Genomic DNA, 24,950 nt, shown 5'->3' on the forward strand with positions numbered 1-24,950 from the left:
AGGAAGGTAAACTTTTACCTGTTAACTTCCTTTCCTTGAGTCCTGCTAGACCAGTCCGGAGCCCACTCAAGAAGACAGTGCAACTGAAGTGACCATCAGGTTTGGGCTGCCCTTCCATATCTGTCTTGGTTGAATTGCTCTGGAGAATGTATAAGGTTCTGTGGTTGGGGTGAGTTCTAATGTATATGGGTTCCTTTGGTTACTAATTGGCTTTGGCTGAGGTGTTCCTGGCTGCACTGCTTCCTATACTCGTGATTTCTCTGGAATAGTTCAGGTTTTCTGCTTCATCTGCTGGTAGGGCAACATAACCTGTGAGTCTGCACTGGTCTAGCAGGACTCCAGGAAAGGAAATTATCAGTTAAGAATAAATTTCACCATCTCACCCATTTAAAACTTTTCTTCCTAGACACAAGGCCCAAAGGAGAGTGAAGCATTTGTAAGTGCGTTTCTGAAGCGTTGCCTTCCAGGACTAAGGGAGGAGGTGATCCAGGAGCGCTTGAACCGAAAAGCTGTCATCTTGGAGCATTCTGTTAAGCAAAAGAAAAAACAGAAAAGGAAGCGAAGGAAAGGTTTATCTGCTAAGGAGAAGAGACAACTGAGACTGTTTGAAATTAAAGCAGAGCAACAGAGGTACTGGTGTTGTTTCTTTTAGCTGATCAGCAGTAGTGAGGCGTTGTCTCCAGGATGCCTTCATTTATGAAGTCTGTTCATACAACATTTAGGAGGAGGAATTGGCTTAGGAATTACAGCAATGACCTTGGGCAAGTCACTTGACCTATTCCCTTTAGTGTTCCCATAGTTGGTAAGCTCTGGGGCATAGACTTGTATCTGAATACTTATCACCATTGTATAGTGCTGCATATGTCCAACAGTGCTATAAAAATAAGTGTTAGTTACAGGGACTTGGGGACTAGCCATTACTAAAAGCCAGCGACCACATTTTTGGTTTTCAGGGTGGCTGGTCATTCCACCACTATCCCATATTAAGTTTAACATTACCACAGAACAGGATGTGTCGGGGGTGAGGGGGAAGGGGCCTTGGTTCCCTCACAGCTATCCCCAATATGCTAAACATAGAAAATGGCAGCAGATAAAAACCAAATGGGCTATCCAGTTTCCTATCCCATACCATCAACTAATCTCTACTGTCTTTTCCTCTGTTCTTGTCCCATACTTGTTAGAATTCATATGGTCTTTTTGTCTCCACCGACTCCATCTGGAGGTCATTTCACCCTTTCTGTAAATAAGTATTTCCTTAGATTACTTCTGAGCCTGTCCTCTTGAACCTTCATCCTGTGCGTTGAGTTGTTCCAGAGCTGCTTTTCAGTTGAAAGAGGCCCGCCTCCTGTGCATTTATGCCAGAGAGATATTTACATGTCTCTATCATTTCTCCATTTCCCTGCCTTTCCTTCCAAGTATACATTTAACTAATCACCTCTTCTGTTACAGCCACTGTGACAGGCCATGGTGGAACTCCTAAGTGTCTGTGCCCTCTCCTGACGCATATCATGCTGAGTTAGCCTTGTGATGTTCTGCTGAATCCACTGGGAATTATTTATTTCTTTACAAGTGTATCTATTGAGAAAAGAGCAAAAGGTGGTGTCTTTGATGTAAACCTGGGGTAAGCTGCCTGATAAATTCATACCCTTCTGGTGGTACCAAAGCTTTAAGGTATTGCTTTGGTCCTTCTAGGGCAATTTTAGTACCTCTAAAATCAAGGCTTTGTCTTCTGCAAAAACTCTGTGCATGGTAGCAACTTATGCACCAGAAAAGGCTGAATCTGCCTGTAGGAGAAAAACATTATTTATTGTTCTCTTATTTACTCAGAAATGACACATGAGTAGATTGCCTTGTCCAGAAGCCTTTCTAATTATGATATTATCCTCTTCCTTCCCTAACAAAAATTATACTCTTCTAAAGAAGTGTGCTATCCTCACCCCTTCCCATTTGGTAACTTTCTGCTTTTTCCTGATGCTTTTCCTGCTCACAGGTATAATCTTTTTCTGCCACTACATAACTTATGGAAGCAGTATATCCGTGACCTGTGTAACGGGCTCCGAGCAGATACGTAAGTGCTATTTCAGACTTTTGTAACAAAAGTTCACACTCTGAAACAAAGTCCAGCAAAAACCAGACACATTAAAGGGATGACAAAAGCTAAGCCTCAGATGTTCATCCCTGCATTTCCTGTATGAGGAACGGGTATGACCATATGTCAGTATATAACCACCTTCCTGAATGAGCAGCAGTACTTTGCAGTTCATGATCTCGGTGTTTATTCCCAGCTACAAGATCACAGAAGGGATTGCTGCAGCCTCTTCAGACAGATGTGTGCTTTTGGGCCTCGATGCTCAAAAGTAAACAGGCCATTAGCGCCATACTAGCACCTGCATTTACCTGCGCAGAATGTTCAGAGGGGTCTAGCGCAGGAAACGAGTGCGCCAGGCACTAGCGCAGATAGCATGCAAATGTAGTCAAGCTCATGTTAATGAGGTCATTTTGTATTCTTCCCCAATACTCAGAAAAGAGTGCCCAAAATAAAACTGCCTTACTGCAGCAGCAAAAAATAACACCAGGTCAGAGCATGCGTTAGGATGTTGGAAGAGAGGATTTCCCATGCTTCTCATGATCCTTTCTGCAAAATCTGCCGGTTTTGACTGCTTTTGGGAGCAGAATGAAGCCCATGCAAGCCCTTAAGCACTGGTCATGAAAAACAGCAGCCCCACGCAAGAACACACATTGGTGCCTGTTTCCTGTGTCTAAATTTAAAGTGCCTGGACTAAAAAAAAAATTTAACACCCAGTGAAAGCACACATTGGTATCTGTTTCCTGTGTCTATAAGTGTCCAAGCTAAAAAAAAGATTAAAAATGCTTATATTAAGGTACAGAAAATAGATGTCAATGTGTGCTTCGTGTTTGGGTTTTATCAGGCGCATGCACACAGGAGCCTATCTTACTATGGAACTCTTCTGCGCATGCATCGTGCACAATCCTCCAGCCGAACTCCCTAATGCTGTAAGTGTGCCTGTATTTGTTCTGGCAGTATTTTTACAGCATTATTTGGAATAGCGCCGGAGTTTTGAGCATCTGGGCCTTGGTCTTAATGACTGTTGTCCCTCTTCAAGGTTACCTTTCTGTTTAGAGAGGAAATGCACATCATGGGGTAGGAGCAGGGCAGTTGCAGGAACATGAAGAAGCCCCTACTCTTCCAAAAAGTGGGAGGCCTTTGAATGTGAGACAGAGAGGGAGAAGAAACTTGAAATCAAGAGGGTTGATTAGGAGCACAAGGAAAAAGTGGAAGAGAGAAGGGAAAAGATTTGGCTGGCAATAGCATTATTTTTCTTTTATTTGTAATCCACTATGAGAAAGCTATCTGGAAAAGTGGGCTATAACAGTTCTTAAAATAAATGGATAGAGGGAAAATCTTATGATTGTATAAGTGGGAAATTGCAATCACTGTATATGTTATAAAGGTTAAGGTGGGGGGAGGGTGTGATTACACTGTAACACAGACAAACGAATACAGCAGGTTGTGAAGGGTTTTACCTTTATATGAAAATGGTACTGATGGGATGAGTGGCCTAATGGTTAGAGCGATGGGCTGAGAACCAAGGAAGCCAGAGCTTAAATCTCAGTTCCTCCCACTGGTGCTGCTTGTAGTCTTGGGTAAATCACTTCACTCTTTATTACCTCAGGTACAGAATTTAGATTATAAGTGCTCTGGGACAAGTACCTACCAACTGCACTTGAATCTGCAGTTTGCCATGAGCACTGATTTAGAAGTTAATAATATAAATTCCAACTAGGTAGCCAGGGAGCACAAATCTGGGGTCAAAGATCTGCAAAGAGGACGTGAGCCCTCTTTGTCAGTGTGCTTTTAGAACTACTTAAGTTAATTGATTAACAAAGTGATTTTCATAGTATTTAAAAAAAATTACACTTATTTTCCTTCCATAGGCAACCCCAGATGATTCAGACTAAATTGCTGAAAGCTGATCTTCATGGATCACTTGTGACAGGTATGTTTCCAGCTTTGTGATTTCATAAGGGTTTCTGTACAAGACCAGAGGTGGTCATGAAGTTCCTGAAAGGGGTAGGAGAGGGAATATTTGGAAGGATTTTATTCCTTTCATCAGATTCACATTCTTGGCCTGAAGTTTCTCTTTGTAGCTCTGATATGTATGTTGGAGCAATACAGGTTCTTCTTGGTATTGCAGGATCTAGCTTCAATCAGAGCTTGTTCAAAACCGCTATTTGATTGGCTGCTAGATATTGTCACCAGAGCTTTTTGAGAATCCCCACTATGTCTGATTTTCCTTGAGTAACATTCTCCAACCTGGCCAGTCCAAGGAGCCACAGACCACCATAACTCTGAGGCTGTATAAACAATGGTGCATCAGCTCTGCTGAAATATAATGCAATGAGCTCTGCTTAAACACTAAATATCTTTCTTTCTTTAATGTATCCTCCTCCTTTTTATCAGTCAAGAAATCAAAGTGTCCTTCCTATGTTGGCCTCTCTGGAATCATTGTGCAGGAAACAAAGCACATTTTCAAAATTATCACAAAAGATGACAAGCTAAAAGGTATGTAGTCACATGAAAGATTCTCACTGTTTCCTAAAAAAAAAAAAAAAAAGTGTAGGATGCTACCTTAACTTAGAATTCACAAAGTAAGGACTGATTGTAATTCTGGCCACCTTGATGGGCAGACTGGATAGACTGTGCAGGTCTTTATTTTCTGACATTTACTATGTGGCAAGCAAGGCCCTGAAAGGTGGCTGAAGCCAAGAGCCCAGGATCTGTCTCTGCACCCAGTAATTTGGGACACAGGTCCTAGTTTATTTTAGTAGAAGGCCCTGCCAGGGCCACCAGATGTAGACCTCAGATGTGAGTGGTGTTTAGTGCACTGCCATGTTGTTCATATTTACCATGGTAACCTACTGCAGATAATGGAGTACAGAGATTCAGGTATCCATCATATTAAATAATTTCTAGTGCTGATGTATTGCTATAACTTGGAACTTTTTGCTAACTCTTCATTGCTTTGTTTTGTTGTTGTTTGCACCCCACTTCACCGACCACATACTGCATAGTAATATTAGGTTTGTTGTATTTATTGACCTGGCAGCCTCCTTCCCCTCATTCAGATCCAGGGATGAGATCAAAGCCAGGAGTTATAATTCACAATTGTCTTTTGATTTTGTTTCCTTCTGTTTGATCTCTTCCTTCCTCTCAGGGCAGGCTCAAGGGATAGTGGTGCCCTGAGCCAACTAGCTATGGCGATGGCCCTCCCCCATTACATTGCTTCTAGCGCTCCTTGATTCAGCATTTCTCCCCCTCCCCTTCCTAGTCCAGTCTCTGTCCCCCTCCCTGCGGGTCCAGCATTGTTCCCTCGCCTTTCTCACTCCCCCATGGTCCTGTAAAGTTTACGTTGGTCGCTGGCGGTGGCAGCAACAGCAGAATGGCAGGTGGCCTTTGGCCAGCCCCTGGGTCTTCCCCTCTGCCTTGTGCTGCCTCATCTGATTTCTTGTGGGCGGGACATGGCAGAGGAAAGACACAATGCTGCCTGTCATGCTGCTGCTGCCGCCGGCAACTGACATAAACTTTACAGGACCATGGGGGAGTGAAAGAGGTGAGGGAGCAGTGCTGGAACTGTGGTCTGGAGGGAAGAGAATGGGAGGGACCAGATGTGGAGGGAAGAAAAGCTTAACCTGTGGACCAGATGAAATTATAAGCTGGGCATTTTGGCGCTCCTAATGGCTAGCACCCCGGGCCAGAGCCTCATCTGGTCCAATGGTTAAGCCAACCCTGCCCCCTCTACTCCCCTTCCCAGACAGTGAAGGAGTTAGAAATACTGCTTGGAAGGAAAGGACAGTATTTATTTATTTTTATTTAAAATAATTTATAGCCTACACTATCTAAAAATCTAAGCAGATTACAGTTAAAACATTCATAAAAATTAACATATAAAATAAAACACAACAGTCAATAAAGTAACAATACACAGGAGACAAACGTAATATAAAATCTATCTATAATGGTTATCAAAACACATTCAATAACTGGAAATTCCTTAAGAAATAAATGTCTTCATCGTCTTTTGAAAAAGTGCAAGCTGGGTAATAGTTTGCAGTTCAATTAGTAGGGCTTTCCAAAGTCAAAGTCTGGCTACAAAGAAGCATCCAAATATCTAGCAACCTTCTGTAAGGTACCAGGAGGCAGCATATTTTATAGAAGGAAAAACGTAGGGACTACAGGTCACTGCATGAAGCTGAATGAAGAGAGAAAAGCTTAAAAAGCCCCAGGCTGGGATAACCAGTGCACAAATTGTGTGGAGCAGAGGAACATGATTCCGCCACCTCTCCAGCTAACTGGCCACATGCTGAAGCCAACTGTGTGCTAGTGCTCTCACAGGCCCCCCAGCACTATGGCGCCTAACTCTGTGACAAGGCTGGCCAAACACTTTGCCACACCTTTTTATCCTTAGCAAGCAGCACACTTTAGCACCCAGTTCTTCAAGGCTGGTGCCTTAGGTGAATCTTCAGCCTTGTGCCCTGCTCAGTTAATTTCAAAGCTCCATAGCACCCCATGAGATTTGATGAACTCAACAATCATGATCACTTCAATGCCATGCCTCCCCAAACAATCCTGTAAAAATGCATAATTGGACATCATACATTTAAATATGAAATTTTATTTAGTATATTTCTGATGAAGGGAATTTCCAAAAGCCATTTACCCGGGTATATGATCTATTTGGAAATTCCCAGTCTCCCTATGTGAAGGTACAGGCTGCTGGTTCTCATGAGTTATGCGGCTGACAGGACTATTGCTTTGCTTTGACAGTATCTGCTTTTTGCTGCTGCTCTAGGCAACTGCCTAGTCTTGTCTAATGGTTGTCCCAGCCCTGCAACTCCCCCACAGTTATCGCTGTAGAATAGCGATATACATAATCAGTGTGCATGCCACCAGGCAGTCATTGAACTTCATCATCAGATGTATAAATCTAACCCTATATCTAAAAGAATAGTATTAGCCCGAAAATGTCTTAGAACATAAGACTAGCCATACAGGGTCAGACCAATGGTCCATCTAGCCCAGTATCCTGCTTCCACCAGTGGCCAATCAAGGTCACAAGTACCTGGCAGCAGCAACATTCCATGCTACCAAACCCAGGGCAAGCAGTGGCTTCCCCCATGTCTATCTCAAAGTGGACTATGGACTTTTCCTCCAGGAACTTGTCTGAACCTTTATTAAACCCAGGTACGTTAACCTCCGGCAGCAGGTTCCAGAGCTTAACTATTCTTTGTGTGAAAAAATATTTCCTCCTATTTGTTTTTAAAGGATTGCCATATAATTTCATTGAGTGTTTGAGTTTGTTTTTTTTATTTGTTTTACAAATGCTGTATGATTCTACTTTGCCTTTCAGTAACCCAAAATATTCTTCTTCGGAGAGCCTTTAGATTTGTAACCTTTTCTGCAGCCATCCTTGTTCTGGATTAGGAGGATATAGTCCAGCAGTCTGTTTGAAAGTTACTAAATTTTCATTAGTGTGAAAAATAATTTGTATTTCTGTCAGATAATTGTGACCTGAATTGGCCACTGCTGGAAGCAGGATACTGGGCTAGATACATTGGTCTGCAGTATGGCTATTCTTGTATTGTTTCTGAATTTTTGTGTGTTTTTCCTCCCACTGCAGCTGTTCCCAAGTGCAACACTGTTTTTAGCGTGGAAGTGGATGACTTTATCTCGTATATCTATGGGAGCAGGTTCCAGCTCCGATCAAGTGAACGCTCTGCAAAGAAATTTAAGATGAAGGGAAGCATAGACCTGTGAACAGTGCCTTTTTCATCAGTAGCCGCATCTTGGTATTTCAGGCTTGGACGTAGAGAAGTGGAACAATCTGAGAACCCTTCACACCAGCCTAGAAGAAGGAGATGGACCTGATTTCGAGTCAGCCTTAAACCGAGCTTGTTGAAAGGCTGTGTGCCAGTAAAATAAGAAGATTTGCAGTAGCAGTTTTTCCAATATTATTTTATATAAAATGAAATCACTTATGCTATTACTTTGTCAAATAAAAGTATTTTTTCTTGCAGGGTTGTCCTTGGAGGTAGAAGGGAAGGGAAATGGGACTTGATGTACCGCCTTTCTGAAGTTGTTTTGCAACTACTTTAAAAGCGGTTTACATATATTCAGGTACTTATTTTGTAGAACACATTGAGTGGTACAAGAGGGCACATAACGTTTTGTTTGTTGGGGTTTTTTTTTTTTTTTTTTTTAAATAGTCTTGGTGGTAGTTCATCTTTTTGGCATAATGCCAATTTTTATTTGCATGATACACCCTGAATTTCCCAGATTGGGTTGCTCCTCCTAGCAGTGGACCTAATAATAATCTTATGAAGGCTTTCCTGTTTAAATGCTGTTCTTTGCCATTTTTTTTTATGTTCATCTGCCTCCAGAGCTAAGCAGGGTCAATATCTGATGACATTTAATTGCCTAAAATCTGGAAAGGGGCTTTGGGGAGGGGGAGGGGGGGAACACAGCTCAACTAAGAAAAGCAGTCCAAATTGGTTTCATATATTTCAGTTTAGAGTAGCTAAGCCTTCCTTGCTTGGGACTCTTCTTTTTTTTCACAGTGGAGTCAGAAGTCACTATATATTTAAAATAAAAAAAAATCTTCTAACCTGAAAATGTAAAGGATAGCACATCAGCCTCGCATGGTTCCATACTACTATTCAAAGAAACTCTGGTGCCTCTATGCCAGAGTGCTATGTGCTAATCCAAGAAGAGAGGAGGAGCCTCCATGGAGAGTCAAAGCAAAACAGCAAAAGTAGAGGCAGACAAATGCGCAAACCAATAGGGAGATAATATCAAAAAAACAGTTTATTCAGAATATTCATATCAAGGACCCGACAAGGTCAGTGTTTCGGTGCCAAAGCACCTGCTTCAGGGGTCACAAAACAACTTTTACAGAAAACACAGGACAAATTGAGTGCTGTGTGCTGCTATATTGAAGGGCATGGGTTTGTTTTCTGGCTCAGTACTTCTGCTACTGAGAAGGGAGAATAATTTTGTATGTTGCATTTGATAAGCTTTTGAATTCTGCTTTAACACTTTGCTGAAAGACAGTATATAAAGTGAATCAATCCAGTCCAAGCCATTGGAGGTAGTTCTTTGTAAGTGGGTGTTCACGTGGGCAAGGGACACACTTAGCACATTTAAATTATAATATACTGTGATGTAGGTGCATACTTCCCTGATCTAAGCATGAACATTTACACCACTGGCATAAGTGGTTGCACATTATATGCACTCATTTAAGCTATTAGGCTTGTATTCTATACAGAAAAATAGGTACATTTAACAAATATATCAGATTCATAGTGGTAAACTCGATTATGCTTACAAAGATGGGGGTTGGGGTGACAGTCATAGAGAAGCACTATTCCAGTTGCTGGACTTATAATCACAGTAAATGTGAAATGGATATTATCACAGCAGCATGACCCACCATTAGAAGGGGTGGGGGTTTGAGGGCTGTTACGTCACACAAGCTTTTAATAATTTCCTTGGCAGCTTTCAACTTAGCTAATCTTATGACGTAAGATAGTCCTACAGGCCAGAGCAAATTCAGCTACAGCAGCTTTTTTTTTTTTTTTGCTTCGACAGACGGCAGATAAATGTTTAAGAAAAATGAATATACTAGGTTTGCCATTCAAGATATGTCAGCTAAATGAATAGAAGGTGGGACTTTGGAACATTTTATTTAAGAAATTGGCTGATGAGTAATTTACCACTGACCCCCAAGGAGGCAATAGACTAGTGGAAGATTGCCTACAGGAAGGGCCCTTTTACAAAGCTTCGGTAAATAGGCTTACTGCACACTGTATTGGAACTACTGCCAGTCCAACGCAGCCGCTGGTGGTACTTCTGGTTCTGTAAAAAAGATTTTTCTAGCATGGTACTAATCGGGCATTACTGCACACTGCCCAGTTACTACTGGAACCCTTACTGCCACTTCAGTGGGTGGCAGTAAGTGCTCCCCACCCCATGGTCATTTTTGGGGGGCTTTTTACCCGCTGCGTTAAAAAAGGCCCAGGTGCGCTGGAAAAACAGTCCTCACCGCTGCTGCAGGTCCCTTTTTCCCCTGCAGCCTAGTAAAAGGACCCCTAAGATTTTAAGTGACCAAGAAAATTAGCAAAGGAAGAGATTCATTGTGGATTTCAGCCAAACAAAGGTAGTGGGGATGTAAAGAGAAATAGTTTTCCCAAATGTACTTCAAAACCTAGTACCTCAATTTTTCTGGGAGGAGTGGACTAAGCTATTCTGGACTGAGGGGTTCAGGACCCAAGCAAGGAAAGGTGTACCTCATAGACAGCGGAATAAGGTACGCCGTAGTAACAATGACACAACCAATATTTCACCCAACACAGCATCAACTGGTGATTGGTTTGTTTGAGCCCCGCCAAAATGGTAGAGAGTCATGGATTTGATATACTGCCTTTCTGTAGTACAACTAAAGCAGCTTATATTTATTATGTGCAGGTACTTTCTCTGCCCCTAGTGCGTTATATTTTGTACCTGGGGTAATGGAGGATTAAGTAACTTGCTCAGGGTCTCAAGGAGCTGAACTAGGAATCAACCCAGTTCCTCCAACCTAAAAGATGTTCCAATGCCCATGGTATATCTTAAAACAGAGCTTCCCAAATTGTGGGATCATGAAACCTACCTTTGGGATCAATGACCTGTGTAGGTGTGTCACAACTGTGGTTATGACTCCACTTTCGAATTCACCTTGTCTTCTGGTGGTCTGCTTCAGAGGTGGCTCCTGTCTTTTTTCCTTGCATTGTTGCCTCTGCTAACACTTCTGTGTTTTAAGCCTCTTTCCTGTAGTCATGACATCATAAGGAAGTTGAGGACATTCATTCAGGGCCTATGCATAGCCAAAGGTCTCCAGGTTTGTCGGTGTACTTGTGTAGCACTTCTGTCTTGTTTCCTAGCTAGTGTGCCTGTGTGACACTTCTGCCTTGTTTCCTAGCTAGTGTGGCACTTCTGCCTTAGTTCTTATCTGTTTGCCTGTGTGCTAGGGTTAGCACTTCTGTCTTGGTTATTGCCTGTTTGATCTGTTGTTTGAATCTGAGTGGCTGTGTGGCACAACCTTGCTCCTCTGAGTGGCTTCACTCTACTCTTTGAGTTGCTGTGTCGCCTCCCTCTACTCTTTGAGTTGCTGTGTGGCCCAGCCTAGGGTTCTGCCTTCTGCCGTTGTGCTTGGGTTCCAGTTCGGCCTTGCGGCCTGTATGAGAGGGCTGTGGTGTGCACAGGTTCCAGTTTGGTCTTGCGGCCTGTTTGAGTCCCTTTCTTCTAGCGTTAATTGGCTCTGCTCCTGTATTCCTGCCTAGCCCAGTTACTGCGTACCCCGTTCTGCCTGTGTGCTTGCACTTCTAGTTCTAGTCCTGCCTAGCCAAGCTCAGTTCCTGTGTACCCCGTTCCTGCCTGTGTGCCTATTGCACTTCTAGTCTGTTCCAGTCCTGGTTGGAAGGTTCGCCTGCTGCTGCCTTTTGTCGGCAGTGGCCCAAGAACTCACGTTTCCCTGAAACTGTGACAGTTTGCTAAGGCCCTGAGGTCGTGACCATGACAAAGTGCCTCATAGTAAATCATTTTCCTATACTGCCCAGTGGTTGCGTACCTTTTTGTGATTGTGCAACTTGGGGTCATACCCACAGGAAGATTGGGAAGCACTACACTACAATTTCTCAGAATCCCAAAAAGAAACAAACACGCCTTCTGTACTATCAGACAAACTAGTCATGTGAAAATACAGCAGGGAATTCTTAAAGTTAAGGCAATTTCCAGGTACTACAACTGGAAATACTACAATCTCTCATTTTAATCCTTCAAAAGTTATAATAATTTACCATCACTGTGTAAAGAGAATTGATTAGAATATTCAGCTGTCTAGTTTCTGTTCTAAAGGACACCTATGATCAGGCATTATGAATGTTGCTACTTGCCACCCCAATGCAAGTGAATATAGTTCCTCTGCCATGGCTGCTGACTGTGGTTTGCAGCAGTGGCAATAAAGGAGAATGAAGCAGTGGGGCCTTTCATCTCAAGTGCACAGCTATATGCTCTGCTGGCTCTGGTCCTGCCCGTCAAACAGGAAGTAACTTTAAGGGGGAGGGGTGTATGACTTTTTTTGGACTGTCTCAGAAATTCTTGCTTCAGTGTGGCTGATCCAAATCTCTGGAATGCTTTCCCTCTTTATCAGAGGCTTTAAGGTTTTTTTTTTACTAGGTTTAAGTCTCCGTTTAAATCCTATTACTACTACTACTACTATTTAGCATTTCTATTACTTTGGACTTTCCCCACCATCCCTGGAATTTAACTAATTTTATTTTTCAGCTAGTGATTTACTCATGGCTCTCTAGAGTCAATCATCTTGTTACAGACCTGTACTTTCCCTGCTGGATACTTTGTTGAAATTGTAATCTCTCCTGCCCCTCTTGGATTTGTCTCTTATGTTGCATTGTTTTTATCTTAGAATTGTTACCGTGTCCCCAACAGATTTTGTGTAAACTGCTTAGATTTCTTCTTGAAAATTTTGCAGTGTATCAAATAAATTTGAACCTTTAAAGAAAAAGGAGATGTATGAAGAGGGCAGGAACAGGGACACAGATGGGGATGCTGGACCCTGTGGGGAGCATAAAGAGAGGAGATGGGCACACTGCTGAACGTGAGAAGGGAGACCTAAACACGACAAAATTTGGGAAGGGGGAAAGAGGAGTTGCTGGATCAGGGAAGGATGGAAAAAAAGGAAATATGTTTGCTCAAGGGCAGAAGGAAAGATGGTAGACATGGGGAGAGCAGGGTGACAAGGGAGATGCTGGATTTGGATAGGCGAAAGAGGGAGGGTACCGAAACAGGATGGGGAAGAGAGAGGAGATGAATTGGGTAGAGAGGAAAGGGAGACATAAAGGGAATGCTGGACATGGGTTGTAGGGTGACAGGAAATGCTAGATATGAGGTGAGTTGGAAGGCAGAAGGGAAACACTAGACATGGGTGAAATCAGAAGACAAAGACAAGCTGCTGCGCATTGGAGAGCAATAGAGAGAAAGGGGATATGCTGAACACAGGCAAGCAGGAAGTAGGGTGATGGGGAAATACTGGATGAAGGTGGAAAGAGAGAAGCTGGATGGGGAAGGCAGGAGATCCTGGGCAGCAGAGGAAAAGAGAGAGGGGTGATGTAGAGGGAAGTGTTAGCACAAAAAAAAACTGGGGGAATCATAGGATGAGGAATGGGAGGGCTGGGGTGAGGGAAATGGAAAGCTGTATATAGATGCAGAAAAAAAGGAAGACCGGATCGTAACAATAAATGAAATGTGAGCAGAATTAGAGGCAGAGAAATAAAAGAAAGATGAAATGAAAATATTGGAATCGGAGATGAATGTAAGAGAAGAGGTGAAGAAGACAGGAAGGGAGGGAAGAAATAGCAGATGGTCTGGAGACCCTGGAAAGAGCTAAGAAAAGGCACAGGAAATCAGAAACTGGAGACTGACGAACATGAATAAAATAGCCAGAGAACACAAATAAAATAAAGAATGTAAGATTTGCAAATGGAAACTTATTTACATTTATTTTCTTTATAATCTGCAATTTAAATAATATTTTTGTATGGTGAGTTGTATGAGGTAGTGATGTAACTAGCCCTGACATTTTGGTGGGGCCCAGGCTTAACATGGTAGTGGTGGTGGGGGCACTAGGCATATAGGTGTGAGTAGTGCTTGGTATACTCTTAAATAATGCCTTAAGAGTGCACTTGATAGATTTTTAAGTAAACAGTCTGCCCAACAGCTGGCCTGCATCAACATAAACCTTATGCAAACTTTGGAAAAACTGACATTTTAAAATATAGTCGCATAATCCCATACCTTAAACTCTGCCATTATAGTAGACTTGAGTTTGGTCAGCATCTCAACACCCCTCACAGTATCCTGCAAAATAATTTCTACAATTGTACATATCCTTCAACTTGCTGTATAACAAATATAAACATCTTATTAAGCTGTATTAATACAATAGGTAAATACCTTTAGAGTAGCAGTTTAAATATGCAGCCTAAAAAATCTAAAATAAAAAATACCAACCTCTAACACTAGACTATCAAGCTGTTACTTATTTAAACATAGTTTTTGCATCCATATAAACCCCCCCCCCCCCCATAGCTCCTCCTTCAAGAATGACTGCAAAGCAGAAAAAGGGCATTTCCCCAAGAACTCACTATACAGTCCTAAGCATATTGTGAAGCACTTGTAATTCAAAGCCTAAAACACTCAGGACCTATAGAGCTAATCTACTTTACCATAACACCACTAACTTACAGAAGTAACACAACAAGGACCCTACCTAGGAAAATGCAACACAGTAAATACTACATGGGAAAGAGGAACACGAATTATAGCTACATCATGCAAGGTTCCACGTTAGGAGTCACGGACCAAGAAAGGGATCTAGGTGTCGTCGTTGATGATACGTTGAAACCTTCTGCTTAGTGTGCTGCTGTGGCTAAGAATGTTAGGTATTATTAGGAAAGGAATGGAAAACAAAAATGAGGATGTTATAATGCCTTTGTATCGCTCCATGGTGCGACTGCACCTCGAATATTGTGTTCAATTCTGGTCGCCGCATCTCAAAAAAGATATAGTGGAATTAGAACAGGCGCAGAGAAGAGCGACAAAAATGATAAAGGGGATGGGACAACTTCCCTATGAGGAAAGGCTAAAGCGGCTAGGGCTCTTCAGCTTGGAGAAAAGGCGGCTGAGGGGAGATATGATAGAGGTCTATAAAATAATGAGTGGAGTTGAACAGGTAGATGTGAAGCATCTGTTTATGCTTTCCAAAAATACTAGGACTAGGGGGCATGCAATGAAGCTACAATGTAGTAAATTTAAAACGAATCAGAGAAATATTTCTTCACTCAACGTGTAATTAAACGCTGGAATTCGTTGCCAGAGAATGTGGTAAAGGCGGTTAGCTTAGCGGAGTTTTTAAAAGGTTTGGACGGCTTCCTAAAGGAAAAGTCCATAGACCATTATTAAATGGACTTGGGGAAAATCCACTATTTTGGGGGTAAGCAGTATAAAATGTTTTGTACTTTTTTTGGAATCATGCCAGGTATTTGTGACCTGGATTGGCCACTGTTGGAAACAGGATGCTGGGCTTGATGGACCTTTGGTCTTTCCCAGTATGGCAATACTTATGTACAGTGGGACCTAGAAATATGCCTATTGGAAAAATGAAGAAGCTGAAATATTACAGACGTGTAAACAGAAATTCCATGCAAACAGAGTACCTGGTCTTGGTTACAAACACTGAACACAAATAGACCCTTGCCAGGTACAGAATAAGTGAGCACAAAGTTAAAATATGAACACATAGACAAAAGTTTAACTTAAAAACCCAAGAAGCCATACTCTGCAGCATAAGAGAAATAGAAACAGCACCCTGTTCGCTGAAAAATATAAAGAAAGCAGTGTAAATTTGCTGTGAAATTGACATTTTCCGTTTATTGAATTAAGAATAAAATTCTATCTTTGTTGTTTTGTTTTTTTTCCAATCATGTTTGTCCCAGTCTCCAGGTTATGCTTTCCTCTGTCTTTTCTTAACTTTCTTTACAAGTTCTGTAGCCCATCTGCCACCTCTTCTCTTCCTTCCTGTCTTCTTCACTTCCTCTCCTATATCCATCTTGGATTTTGATCTTTTCCTTTCAGCTTTCCTTCATTTACTTTTTGTCTTTCTATTTGCTCAGATTTCATTCATTCTTACTATTCAGTTTTCAGTCCTACCGCCGGTTTTTATCTTCCTCGCCCCATCCTTCTATTACCTCCTCCTCTTTCTGCATCTTTCCATCCAGCATCTCCTCTTCCTCTTCCTATCCCTACCTTTCCATCTGTATCCCCTCTTTCCCTACCCTTCCATCCAGCATCTTCCCTCTTTCAATCCCCATCCTTCATGTCTCCCCCTCTTTTTCTCTGCATCCTTCCATCCAGCATCTCCTTTTTCTCTCCCTACCCTTCCAGTGGCTTCCCCTCATTCTCTGCATATTTCTATGCAGCATCTCTTCTCTTTCTTTCCCTACCCTTCTGTCACAAAACGCCTAGCCACCCACCTGGGGTTACCCCATGGCCACTTAGAGGGTCTAGCCCCACCACAGCTCAGGTCTGCCTGCACCAGCCACTTGTGCGCTACATTAGCACCCTCCTCTCACCGACTGGGTCACAACCATCTCTGGGTGAGTCTCCCACTCTCCAATTATCCCCAGTGATTTCTAAGTTACTGGAGCCACACTCCCAGTGGTCCCACAGTTCCCAGAAAGTACTCACAGACCCAACACACAAACCACCAGGATTCTTTATCAGTCCAGACAGGCAGCAGCAATAAACATTTATTGTCTTAAAAATTGAACAATGAACAAAAAATGTGCACTGAACAAAACATTAACAGGTAAGTGACATATGGATCAATTATAGAACTAACTAAATGTTTGCATACTTCCTAGAAAGTACCTGGGGAGATCAGAGCATAGGGCATTTATCTGTTTACAGAGCTTCAGCAAAGAGATCTCTCTCTCAGGCTGAAACTGAATCAATGAGCCCTCTAGGGACAGATAAACTACCTGCATATAATATGTACAATGCTGTGTATGTCTAGTAATGCTATAGAAATGATTAGTAGTAGTAGTAATTTCAAACTCCAGCCAATCAGAGCCCAGAATAGTCAAGTTTCAAATAAAAACTGGTTACATCACTACAGGCACTTCCTATTATCTGTGTGCCAACTAAAAGAAAGAGAAGTCAGTCCTCTGTAACAGCTTTAAGCATAAACATGCACCATTTGCTGGCCAAAGAGAAGAAATACACTTCAGGCATGTGCTGTCCGCTCTGCTGGTCCTCTGCCCCTGATGACATCAACTTCCTATTCCAGGGCAGAAGACCACCAGAGCTAATAGTGCATGCCTGAAGGCTGCGGCTCCACACTCATTTTTGTTATTTTGCTGCCGCTGGTGCTCATCAGGAGAAACAACAGTGGTGGTGGCAGATGACCCACTGAATGCAGTAGACTTGGCAGGTCTGATATCTGACCGTGAAGGGGTGGGGTGGAAGGGACAGAGTCCAGGAAGCCTGTATACCTGACGGGAGGAGGAGGCTGAGCCCCCAAGCCCCCCCCCCCCCCCAAAGCTATGCCCCTGGTATGAGGAAAGGCCTTAGATCCATTATTGGGAACTGTAATGTATGTTACAAAATTGGAGGTCAGGGGGTTTACACAGAGATTCTCAGAGCTGCCGAGTTGCCCAGTTTCAACAGGGAGATTTTAGGTGATTTCAGGCTTTCTGACACCCTATACCAATGCATTATGGGATCTGCAACACGGATTTCAGTTAATAGAATCAGGGACTATAACTCCCACACTGCTTTGGGGTGTAAGTTCAAAACTAGGATTGGCCATGTCTCCCTGCTGGACTAGGTAACTTGACATGTCTGAATTATTGTCTGTCTTGTATGGAACCCAGATTTCACTCATATAGAAACAATGCTAATTCTTATAATTGGTATTTTTTTTCAGTGGCTGAAACTAGCTAATGGGATTCTTTATGCATAGAAATCCCTTGGGTCTTATAGGTGTTGGTGCCAAGAGTCAAGTGCCCCAATGCCATGTGCTTAGCACCAATTATATAATGACTTTCTGTTATAGAATACTAGCGTAAGCTGTCATTGGTGCACCTAAAATTAGGTGCCAACGGTTATGCCCTTTCTGCCTCGCCTCACCCCCATGCTTGGAACAAACTCCCTGAGCCCATACGCCGGGCCCCCTCCCTACCCATCTTCAAATCATTGCTCAAAGCCCACCTCTTCAATGTCGCCTTCGGCACCTAATCACTTCATCTCTTCTCAGGAAATCTCATCTACCCCAACTTGACATTTCGGCCTTTAGATTGTAAGCTCTTCTGAGCAGGGACCGTCCTTATTCGTTAAATTGTACAGCGCTGCGTAACCCTAGTAGCGCTCTAGAAATGTTAAGTAGTAGTAGTAGTATTGTGCCCTCAAGTGCACGTTAACTTATAATGTTCTATAAGTTATATGTGCATCTCAAAGACACACCTGTAACCTGCCCATATTCTCTTCACTTGCATGTTAAGCAATTTTGACATGTATGTTGTAGAATAGCACCTAGCAGTTATGTCCGTAATTGCCAATTAGTGGTGCCAGTCAAGCGCGTAAGTGGTATTCTATAACTTAAGCACACAACTGATGCCTCAATTTATAGAATTGCCCTTATTGTGTATTTTATAGCTTATTTAAAGGTGTAGGGGATAATTATGATATATGAGAGTGTGACTTTGCCCCCCTCCCAAACACCTGGCTTGCCTCCCTGTTTACCCCAAATATTTCTGTCTAGAGATACCATTGCATGAAACTGGACAGTATGATTCTGAGGAAACTAGCACTGGATGATGACTACTGAGTTGGTATCAGATCAAGAATAGGGATTATTAATATTCATTTAACAGGGTATTTTGGAGTTTGGGTGCCTTTTGCTAGCAGGCTGTGCAAGCGGTGAGTCTGGTCAGAAATTTGCTCCCTTCGTACTAGGCATTAGTTTGACAGTGATAACAGAAATCTTGTGAACTGGGGACTGGAATTTGTTTTCTCCTACTGTATCACTTTGGGGCTCATTTTCAAAGCACTTAGGACCCAATGACCAGAAGCCCACTGCTGTTCTAAACAGCGCTTTAAAATTTAGCGCCAGAACAGGAGGGGCAATAAAGCCCCTATGATCAGAGATAATAGCATGCAAATTTAGGCACACTATTAGCTCTGATCATAAGGTAAAAGTGCAGGAGGATTGTTCCTGAGTGCAAGCCTCCTACAATTGACAGGTCCGGACTGTCAAACACAGGAGATGGTGGCCTAGTGTCGTCATCCCCCCGGCCACCCTGACACAAGGGTATGGAGGCCCCCCTAACCCCCCACACCAAAACAAAATCCCTGGTGGCCAAGGGGGTTACAAACCCAATCCCCCCGCCTGCCCTGGTGGGCTAGAGGCCCCCTCCCCCTCTGTGAGGGAGGGAGTAGGGGACTCCCTCCTCTTCCAGCATCACCTTCAAAATGGCAATGCGCTGGGTAGTGCTTCCCTACCATATAAGGGAGCTTCTTGTGCCCTTGTGTCGAAGGGGTACTGGAGGTCTGCCAGTCCTCCAGCTCCTGTGTCACTACTTGGGGAGGAACTAGGCCAGAGCCTCATCAATTGGTCCAGTGCCCCCCCCCCCCTCAGGACTCGGTGGCAGCCCGATTCTGACGAGGGCAGGAACAGAGGGAGCTTTAACCCTAACACCAGCTCTGAGCTGGTGTAGGGTTAAGGCGCTATTCTGCCCCTACGATTGGAGCGCTGTTCTCTGATCATAGGGGCAGAATACCGCAGAGCTCATTTAAATCTAAATGAGCTCTGTGCTGTTGCCTGGCATGGGCGCTGTTTGCCGCACCAGACCCCTCTGATCATATGTGAGGAGGTAAATGGGGGTGGTAGTCTGGTACTAGTGGCCTCTAGTGTCCACATTTACCTTTGCTCATCGGGTGCCTTAAACCTACAAAGTTCCATAGGTTACTATGCAACTTTGTAAGTCTAAGTGCTTCGAAAATACGCCTCTATCTCCATCCCATTCACAGATTACAGCTTCTGGGTGAATAAAATGGCTCTTGGGTCACAGAATCCATACAATTTTGAACAAGCCATAATGGAAATAGAGGGGAATGATGAAAATTAGAGCTTTATCTGCATGTGCTTTGCTGAATATGAGTTTGGTCAGATCTCAAATTTCTATTAGGATTTACTGGTCTAAAATTATATACTGGTAATTTCTGTTAAACTTCTGTTTATATATGATTAGTATACCAGTCCTGAAATTTTTAATGAATTTTAATATTTATCATTTTATTTAATATTTTTCATGCTCAGTGATTATGAAATGTTCTTAGTAACCATCCAGCATGGTGACACTATATTGAAGTAACACTTCCTATTGTAACATCATAGCACCTGGACCCTCCCTACCAGCCCTATACTGAGCTGTTATATGAACTCTGCAATCCGTCTAAAAAATCTCAATTCTGAGCAAAACAGGTTGTGAAGATATGAGTCACTTATCTTAAAGTCGGGGGTCTGGTGTCAAAGTGTTACCGGTTCCATGCTGATTAATCATGATGTCGATAACGTGAAGTGCTGTTGTGTTTATCCAGAACTGTCTTGTTCCCAAATTTGCCAAGGGCAACTCAAGGCAATTTGCTACATAAGGGGAGGTATGAGAGGGCACTCTTCTCCAAAGCACCCAACAGGGGCAGGAGCTAGTAGCTGAGTTCCCACTAGCCACCAGTGCCCCCCCCCCCCCCCCCCGCAAGGTTCTACCTGAGAAGCTTCTTGTACCACAAAGCCCCATGTGGTTCAAACAAAAACTCATTGAACTGCACAGGAGGAGGGAAAGCAGTAACAATGAATAACTTGAACTGCTGAGTTAAATACAAGGCTACCAGCCACGAGGAAACAAGAAGAATACCAGCACTCAAAGCCTAGTGATACCTCTTTCAGTACTCATATGTAGGACTGCCTGTTGGGATTGAGAGAAGTCTGCCATATTACAGTCATTAAACCAAAATTAAAATTGTTTTCTTACCTTTTCTTGGACAGGTTGGACCCTAACACGATACCGCCATCTTACAACCTAGAAAATCTCCAATTTTCTCCAAGACCATTACAACTACCTAAGCTGTACACCATTGACAACATCAATGTTCACCATGTATTATGTGTGATATATTACTGCAAAATGAGAAAATGTGAACCAAAAACACCAAAGAATATACTAGAGTCTGAAATACTCTCATTTGTCCAGTGTTTACTAACCTCAGTTTCAGAGAGTAGAAAACCACCTGAGGCTTCATGACCTAGGGAATGATTTTGCAAGAAGGGGGCTCTATTTGCATTTTTAACTCTCAATGGTCCAATTCTCAGTGGGTGCAGTGACCAGAATAAAGTGATCTGAATAAATTGTTCACACCTAAAGCAAAATCTATATTTTAGTGGCTGAATATCATTGTTAAATGGATAATTGCTAGGCATGTTTCAATTTTGTGATAGTGCCTATTGGGGAGGGTCAGTCTGACCATATAGGTTTGTTTGTGGGGACTCTGTCTGCTGTAGCTGAAGGACTGAAAACAGGAGCTAGATCCTAGAAAAAGGTAAAAAGAAGAACTTTATTGGGAAGTAAGTGAATTGGGGTGGAGACATGAAAGGGAAGTGGAGGAGGGGAAGAACAGTGAGGACATTCCTAATATATCAGTTTTTGGAATCTTTATGTACTTTCTTTATATGTTGCACAGTACAGGGGAAATCACCTTGCTGTTTCTATTTCTCTGGTGTTGTGCAACATGCAGAATATGATGTCTCGGTGTTTGTTTAATTTTTGTCTACATATTTCTATGTTTAGTTTGTGGTCTCTAATTCTTGGTGAGGGTCTATCTTGTGTGACAAGGGCATGCGTCTTGTTAACATGGATTTTCTATGTAGGGATCTGTTCTGTAGTAATCCAGCTCATTCAGTGTTCCCAATAGGTGAATGGATGCTCATGGGTCCACTGCAATATCTACAGTGCTGCCCTTCTCTGACTAGGCTATTTATTATATGAGTTTTGGAAGTTGATGCTGTTTTAAAATGCTAAATTTGCTGTATAGGTCCTCAGTGAGTTTTGTAGGGGTTTGTATTAGTTTACAATGTGCTTAGTACTAATAGGGGTTATGTTGCGGTAACTAAGATGACACCAGAATCACTGAGAATCAGGGGTTTTTTTTTTCTTTAAATATCGAGGCCACTGGAGAAATACCCTAGTTGTATTCAGCATCCACCATTGGGGGAGAGGTTGCTGTGGATGCAAAATGTATGTTCAAACAAAAAAGATGAGAACCCATTTATAACACAAAATTAAAAATTAGTTATAATTTTATTTTGGTGTTATAAACTGTGCTATGTTTTTTTTGTTGTTTGTGTGAGCACCTTGCATCTCTGTTTCTTCCAGAATATATACAATATTTACATTTAACACCATGCTGGTCCAGCGTGCAATATAAGGAGTTGGTATGCTTTATATGAGAACTCCAAGTAACATAATTAAACTGTTATAAGTTTTGCTACACATAAACAACATTGCACAGGAATATGTTGCTTTTTGTTTTCTTGGGGCATGTCACCACAGCTACTTCCTTTGAGCAGAAAGAATGCCAATCAAAGGAGGACACCACCAGAGGAACAGATAGTGTTGCAGCCATTAGACACCCTGCCTTTGTAGTCAATGCTGCTCCCAGCAGTCTCATTGCAGGCAGAGCTCTTCAAAAGCTGAGGGAGGTAGGGAAGAGGGCAGGAAAGGAGGGCCATTTGAAGTGACTGTTCCACCCTCTGATATCACTTTCATAGTACTAGCTGGGCTGCAGCTAGTTTGGAGCCTGTAGAAGCAAGCAGCAGAAAACATCTGGGGGGAGGGAAGAAAATTCTGAGCAAAACAAGACTGCTGCTGCCCCCAAATATATGCCACCAGAGCAACGTCCCCTGAGAAACTGAATTTTAGAGACGTGAGTTTGGGTGGGGGAGCCCAAGTGCAGGTCATATAATGGTGTGGAGGGGGACTTAAAATCAATGGCTTACATCTATAAAATCACGTTTTCTTATTCTGAGTGTGATCATATCTCATACAGAATAATCTGAGGATTGCAGAGGAGGGTGTTGGGGCATTCCATGCATTACTATAACTTTAAGGAGTGTACATTGTACCAAATCTGAAGGTACATTAGTCCATATGATATATTTATGTCTAATGATTAAGTTGCTCTGGATGCAAATTTGGAAATACATCCAATCTATATTTCACTGTCAAACCAAACTCTGAATTGATATAATAATTTTACGTTTGGCACATCCTCAAAGATGATTCTAGGCAACTGGAAAAATGGAAACATGTTAGATGCTACATTCTAGTGGAATACAGTATGTATATCATCAAAATTTGAATTAAAATCTGCTAAAAAAAAATAACCGCCATTCTTCAGACATGGAAACCTTTGGATACGTATTTAAAATAAGATTTGTAATCACACTGACATTCTATGTATGGATATATAAAGCCTCAAGGCTTGTATCTACTCATACCCTTAGTATTCACAGAAAACGACCAGTTGATTATGTTCCTATATAGCATCTCCCTTCCCTTTTTTTTTTTTTTGCATTTTAGTATTGTTTTTTTCCATAATTGTTTTAATAGTTCTATTCAGTTGATCATGTAATGTATTTATCCAAGGGAACATCATTTTGTATATGTTTTTATTACTTAAAAAATTAATATAAAACATTTGAATTAAAAAAAAAACCTAAAGAGTGTGAAGGGCAATTCTGTCAGCTAGGTGCATGTGTTTCATTTGTCTACATTTATTTATTTATTTTTATTTATTGCATTTGTATCCCACATTTTCCCACCTTTTTGCAGGCTCAATGTGGCTTACAATACATCATGAATTGTGTAAATTTGTAGGAAAGTATGCATTTAGTATTGCAAAAGAATCTTGGATAGCGTGATAATAATAAAACATGATCATATAACACATAATAGAGTAGGATAGTTCTGGTTACATGTGGAAGAATTTACACGTGTTGATCATTGTGGTATGTTTTGTCAAAGAGGTGGGTCTTCAGTAATTTGCGGAATTTAGTCAGTTCATAGATCATTTTTAATTTGTGTGGTAAAGCGTTCCAGAATTGTGTGCTCAATTGGGGAAGTGAAAATTAAGGAAAGTGCGGGATGATTTTTTAGTGCTGAAAATCTAAGCTCTTAAATAAATCTGTTTCCATCCACTTCTTGCAGAGCTGTCAAGTTACCCAGTTCCAGGAGAAAGACTTTTTGCCCTGTCCTGGTTTTAAGTTTACATTCCAAAACAGTGGGAGATTTGTAGTCCCTGATTCTACCCATCTGGGTTGTCAGAAATCCAAGATTGGTCTACAGTCTCCCTTTAGGAACTAACTCCCTTGTTTACTAAAGCAAGTTATCTGCAGCAAGGCACATTTTATTCCTATGGGCCCTGCTGCAGATAACTCGAGTTAAGCTTTAGTAAACAACCCCCCAGGTAACTTGGAAGCTCGATTTTTATGCTTCAAAATTTTAAGTATACATGTAGGTAGGTACTTAGCCCTACTAAGTTTCACAAGATGCCAATTTAAGTGCAAAACGCTCAGAATTAGAAGCATAAATCACTTAAATATCGGGTCCAAGCTTTTTAGCAACCATTTGTCACCTATACTCCTAAGAGGAAATGTGCATCTGATCCACCCCCTCTATCCCTCCCAAATTTCCAGCCACACACACATTCCATCAGAAGTATCGCTAAAACAATAGAGCACCCATCCCTTTTGAAGTTTCGCTATCAGAAATGCATGCACCGTCTTTCCTAGCAGCTGAGATATATTCAAATTCCCTCTCCCGACGCACAGGTTTTACAATGAATTACAGATTCAGGAACAACGGTAGGTAAGTCCAATTCACTGAGGGCTTACAGTCTAAGTTAACTTTACCCATAATCACAAGAGGGGGATTTGAACCCCCGACTGGCCCGCTTTTCAGCCCACTACTCTAGTCTGTAGGTAGGCGTTAACCCCACTCCATCTTTTAGGACGTCTAACACACAGAAAAGCCACCATCGCACTCGCCCATATCGAAAGGAACAGCGGCACGTACATGCCTGCAGTAACTCCCACAGACTTCTACAGGGCAAAGAAGGGGCGCGAGCACAGCCACCCCTCCCCCGGTCGCGAGCGCGCCTGCAGCCAGCCAGAGCGGAAGTGGCGGAAGTCATTGAGCGGGGA

General features: G+C 42.2%; 1 protein-coding gene across 4 annotated transcripts in view; it reads left to right on the forward strand.

Annotated features, from left to right (window-relative positions):
• Positions 1-8,094, forward strand: part of POP4 (POP4 homolog, ribonuclease P/MRP subunit) — a 60,251-nt gene extending 52,157 nt beyond the window's left edge. For all 4 annotated transcript variants that reach the window (XM_030204050.1, XM_030204051.1, XM_030204052.1 and 1 more), the window contains 5 exons: positions 407-630; positions 1,991-2,068; positions 3,958-4,019; positions 4,484-4,585; positions 7,701-8,094. In XM_030204050.1, coding sequence (XP_030059910.1) covers positions 407-630; positions 1,991-2,068; positions 3,958-4,019; positions 4,484-4,585; positions 7,701-7,837 — 603 coding nt within the window. In that variant the 3' untranslated portion in view covers positions 7,838-8,094. The remainder of the gene's footprint in view (positions 1-406; positions 631-1,990; positions 2,069-3,957; positions 4,020-4,483; positions 4,586-7,700) is intronic.
• Positions 8,095-24,950: the final 16,856 nt, after the last annotated feature.

Source organism: Microcaecilia unicolor, chromosome 5 (genome assembly GCF_901765095.1).
Source record: "Microcaecilia unicolor chromosome 5, aMicUni1.1, whole genome shotgun sequence".
NCBI classification, from domain to species: Eukaryota; Metazoa; Chordata; class Amphibia; order Gymnophiona; family Siphonopidae; genus Microcaecilia; species Microcaecilia unicolor.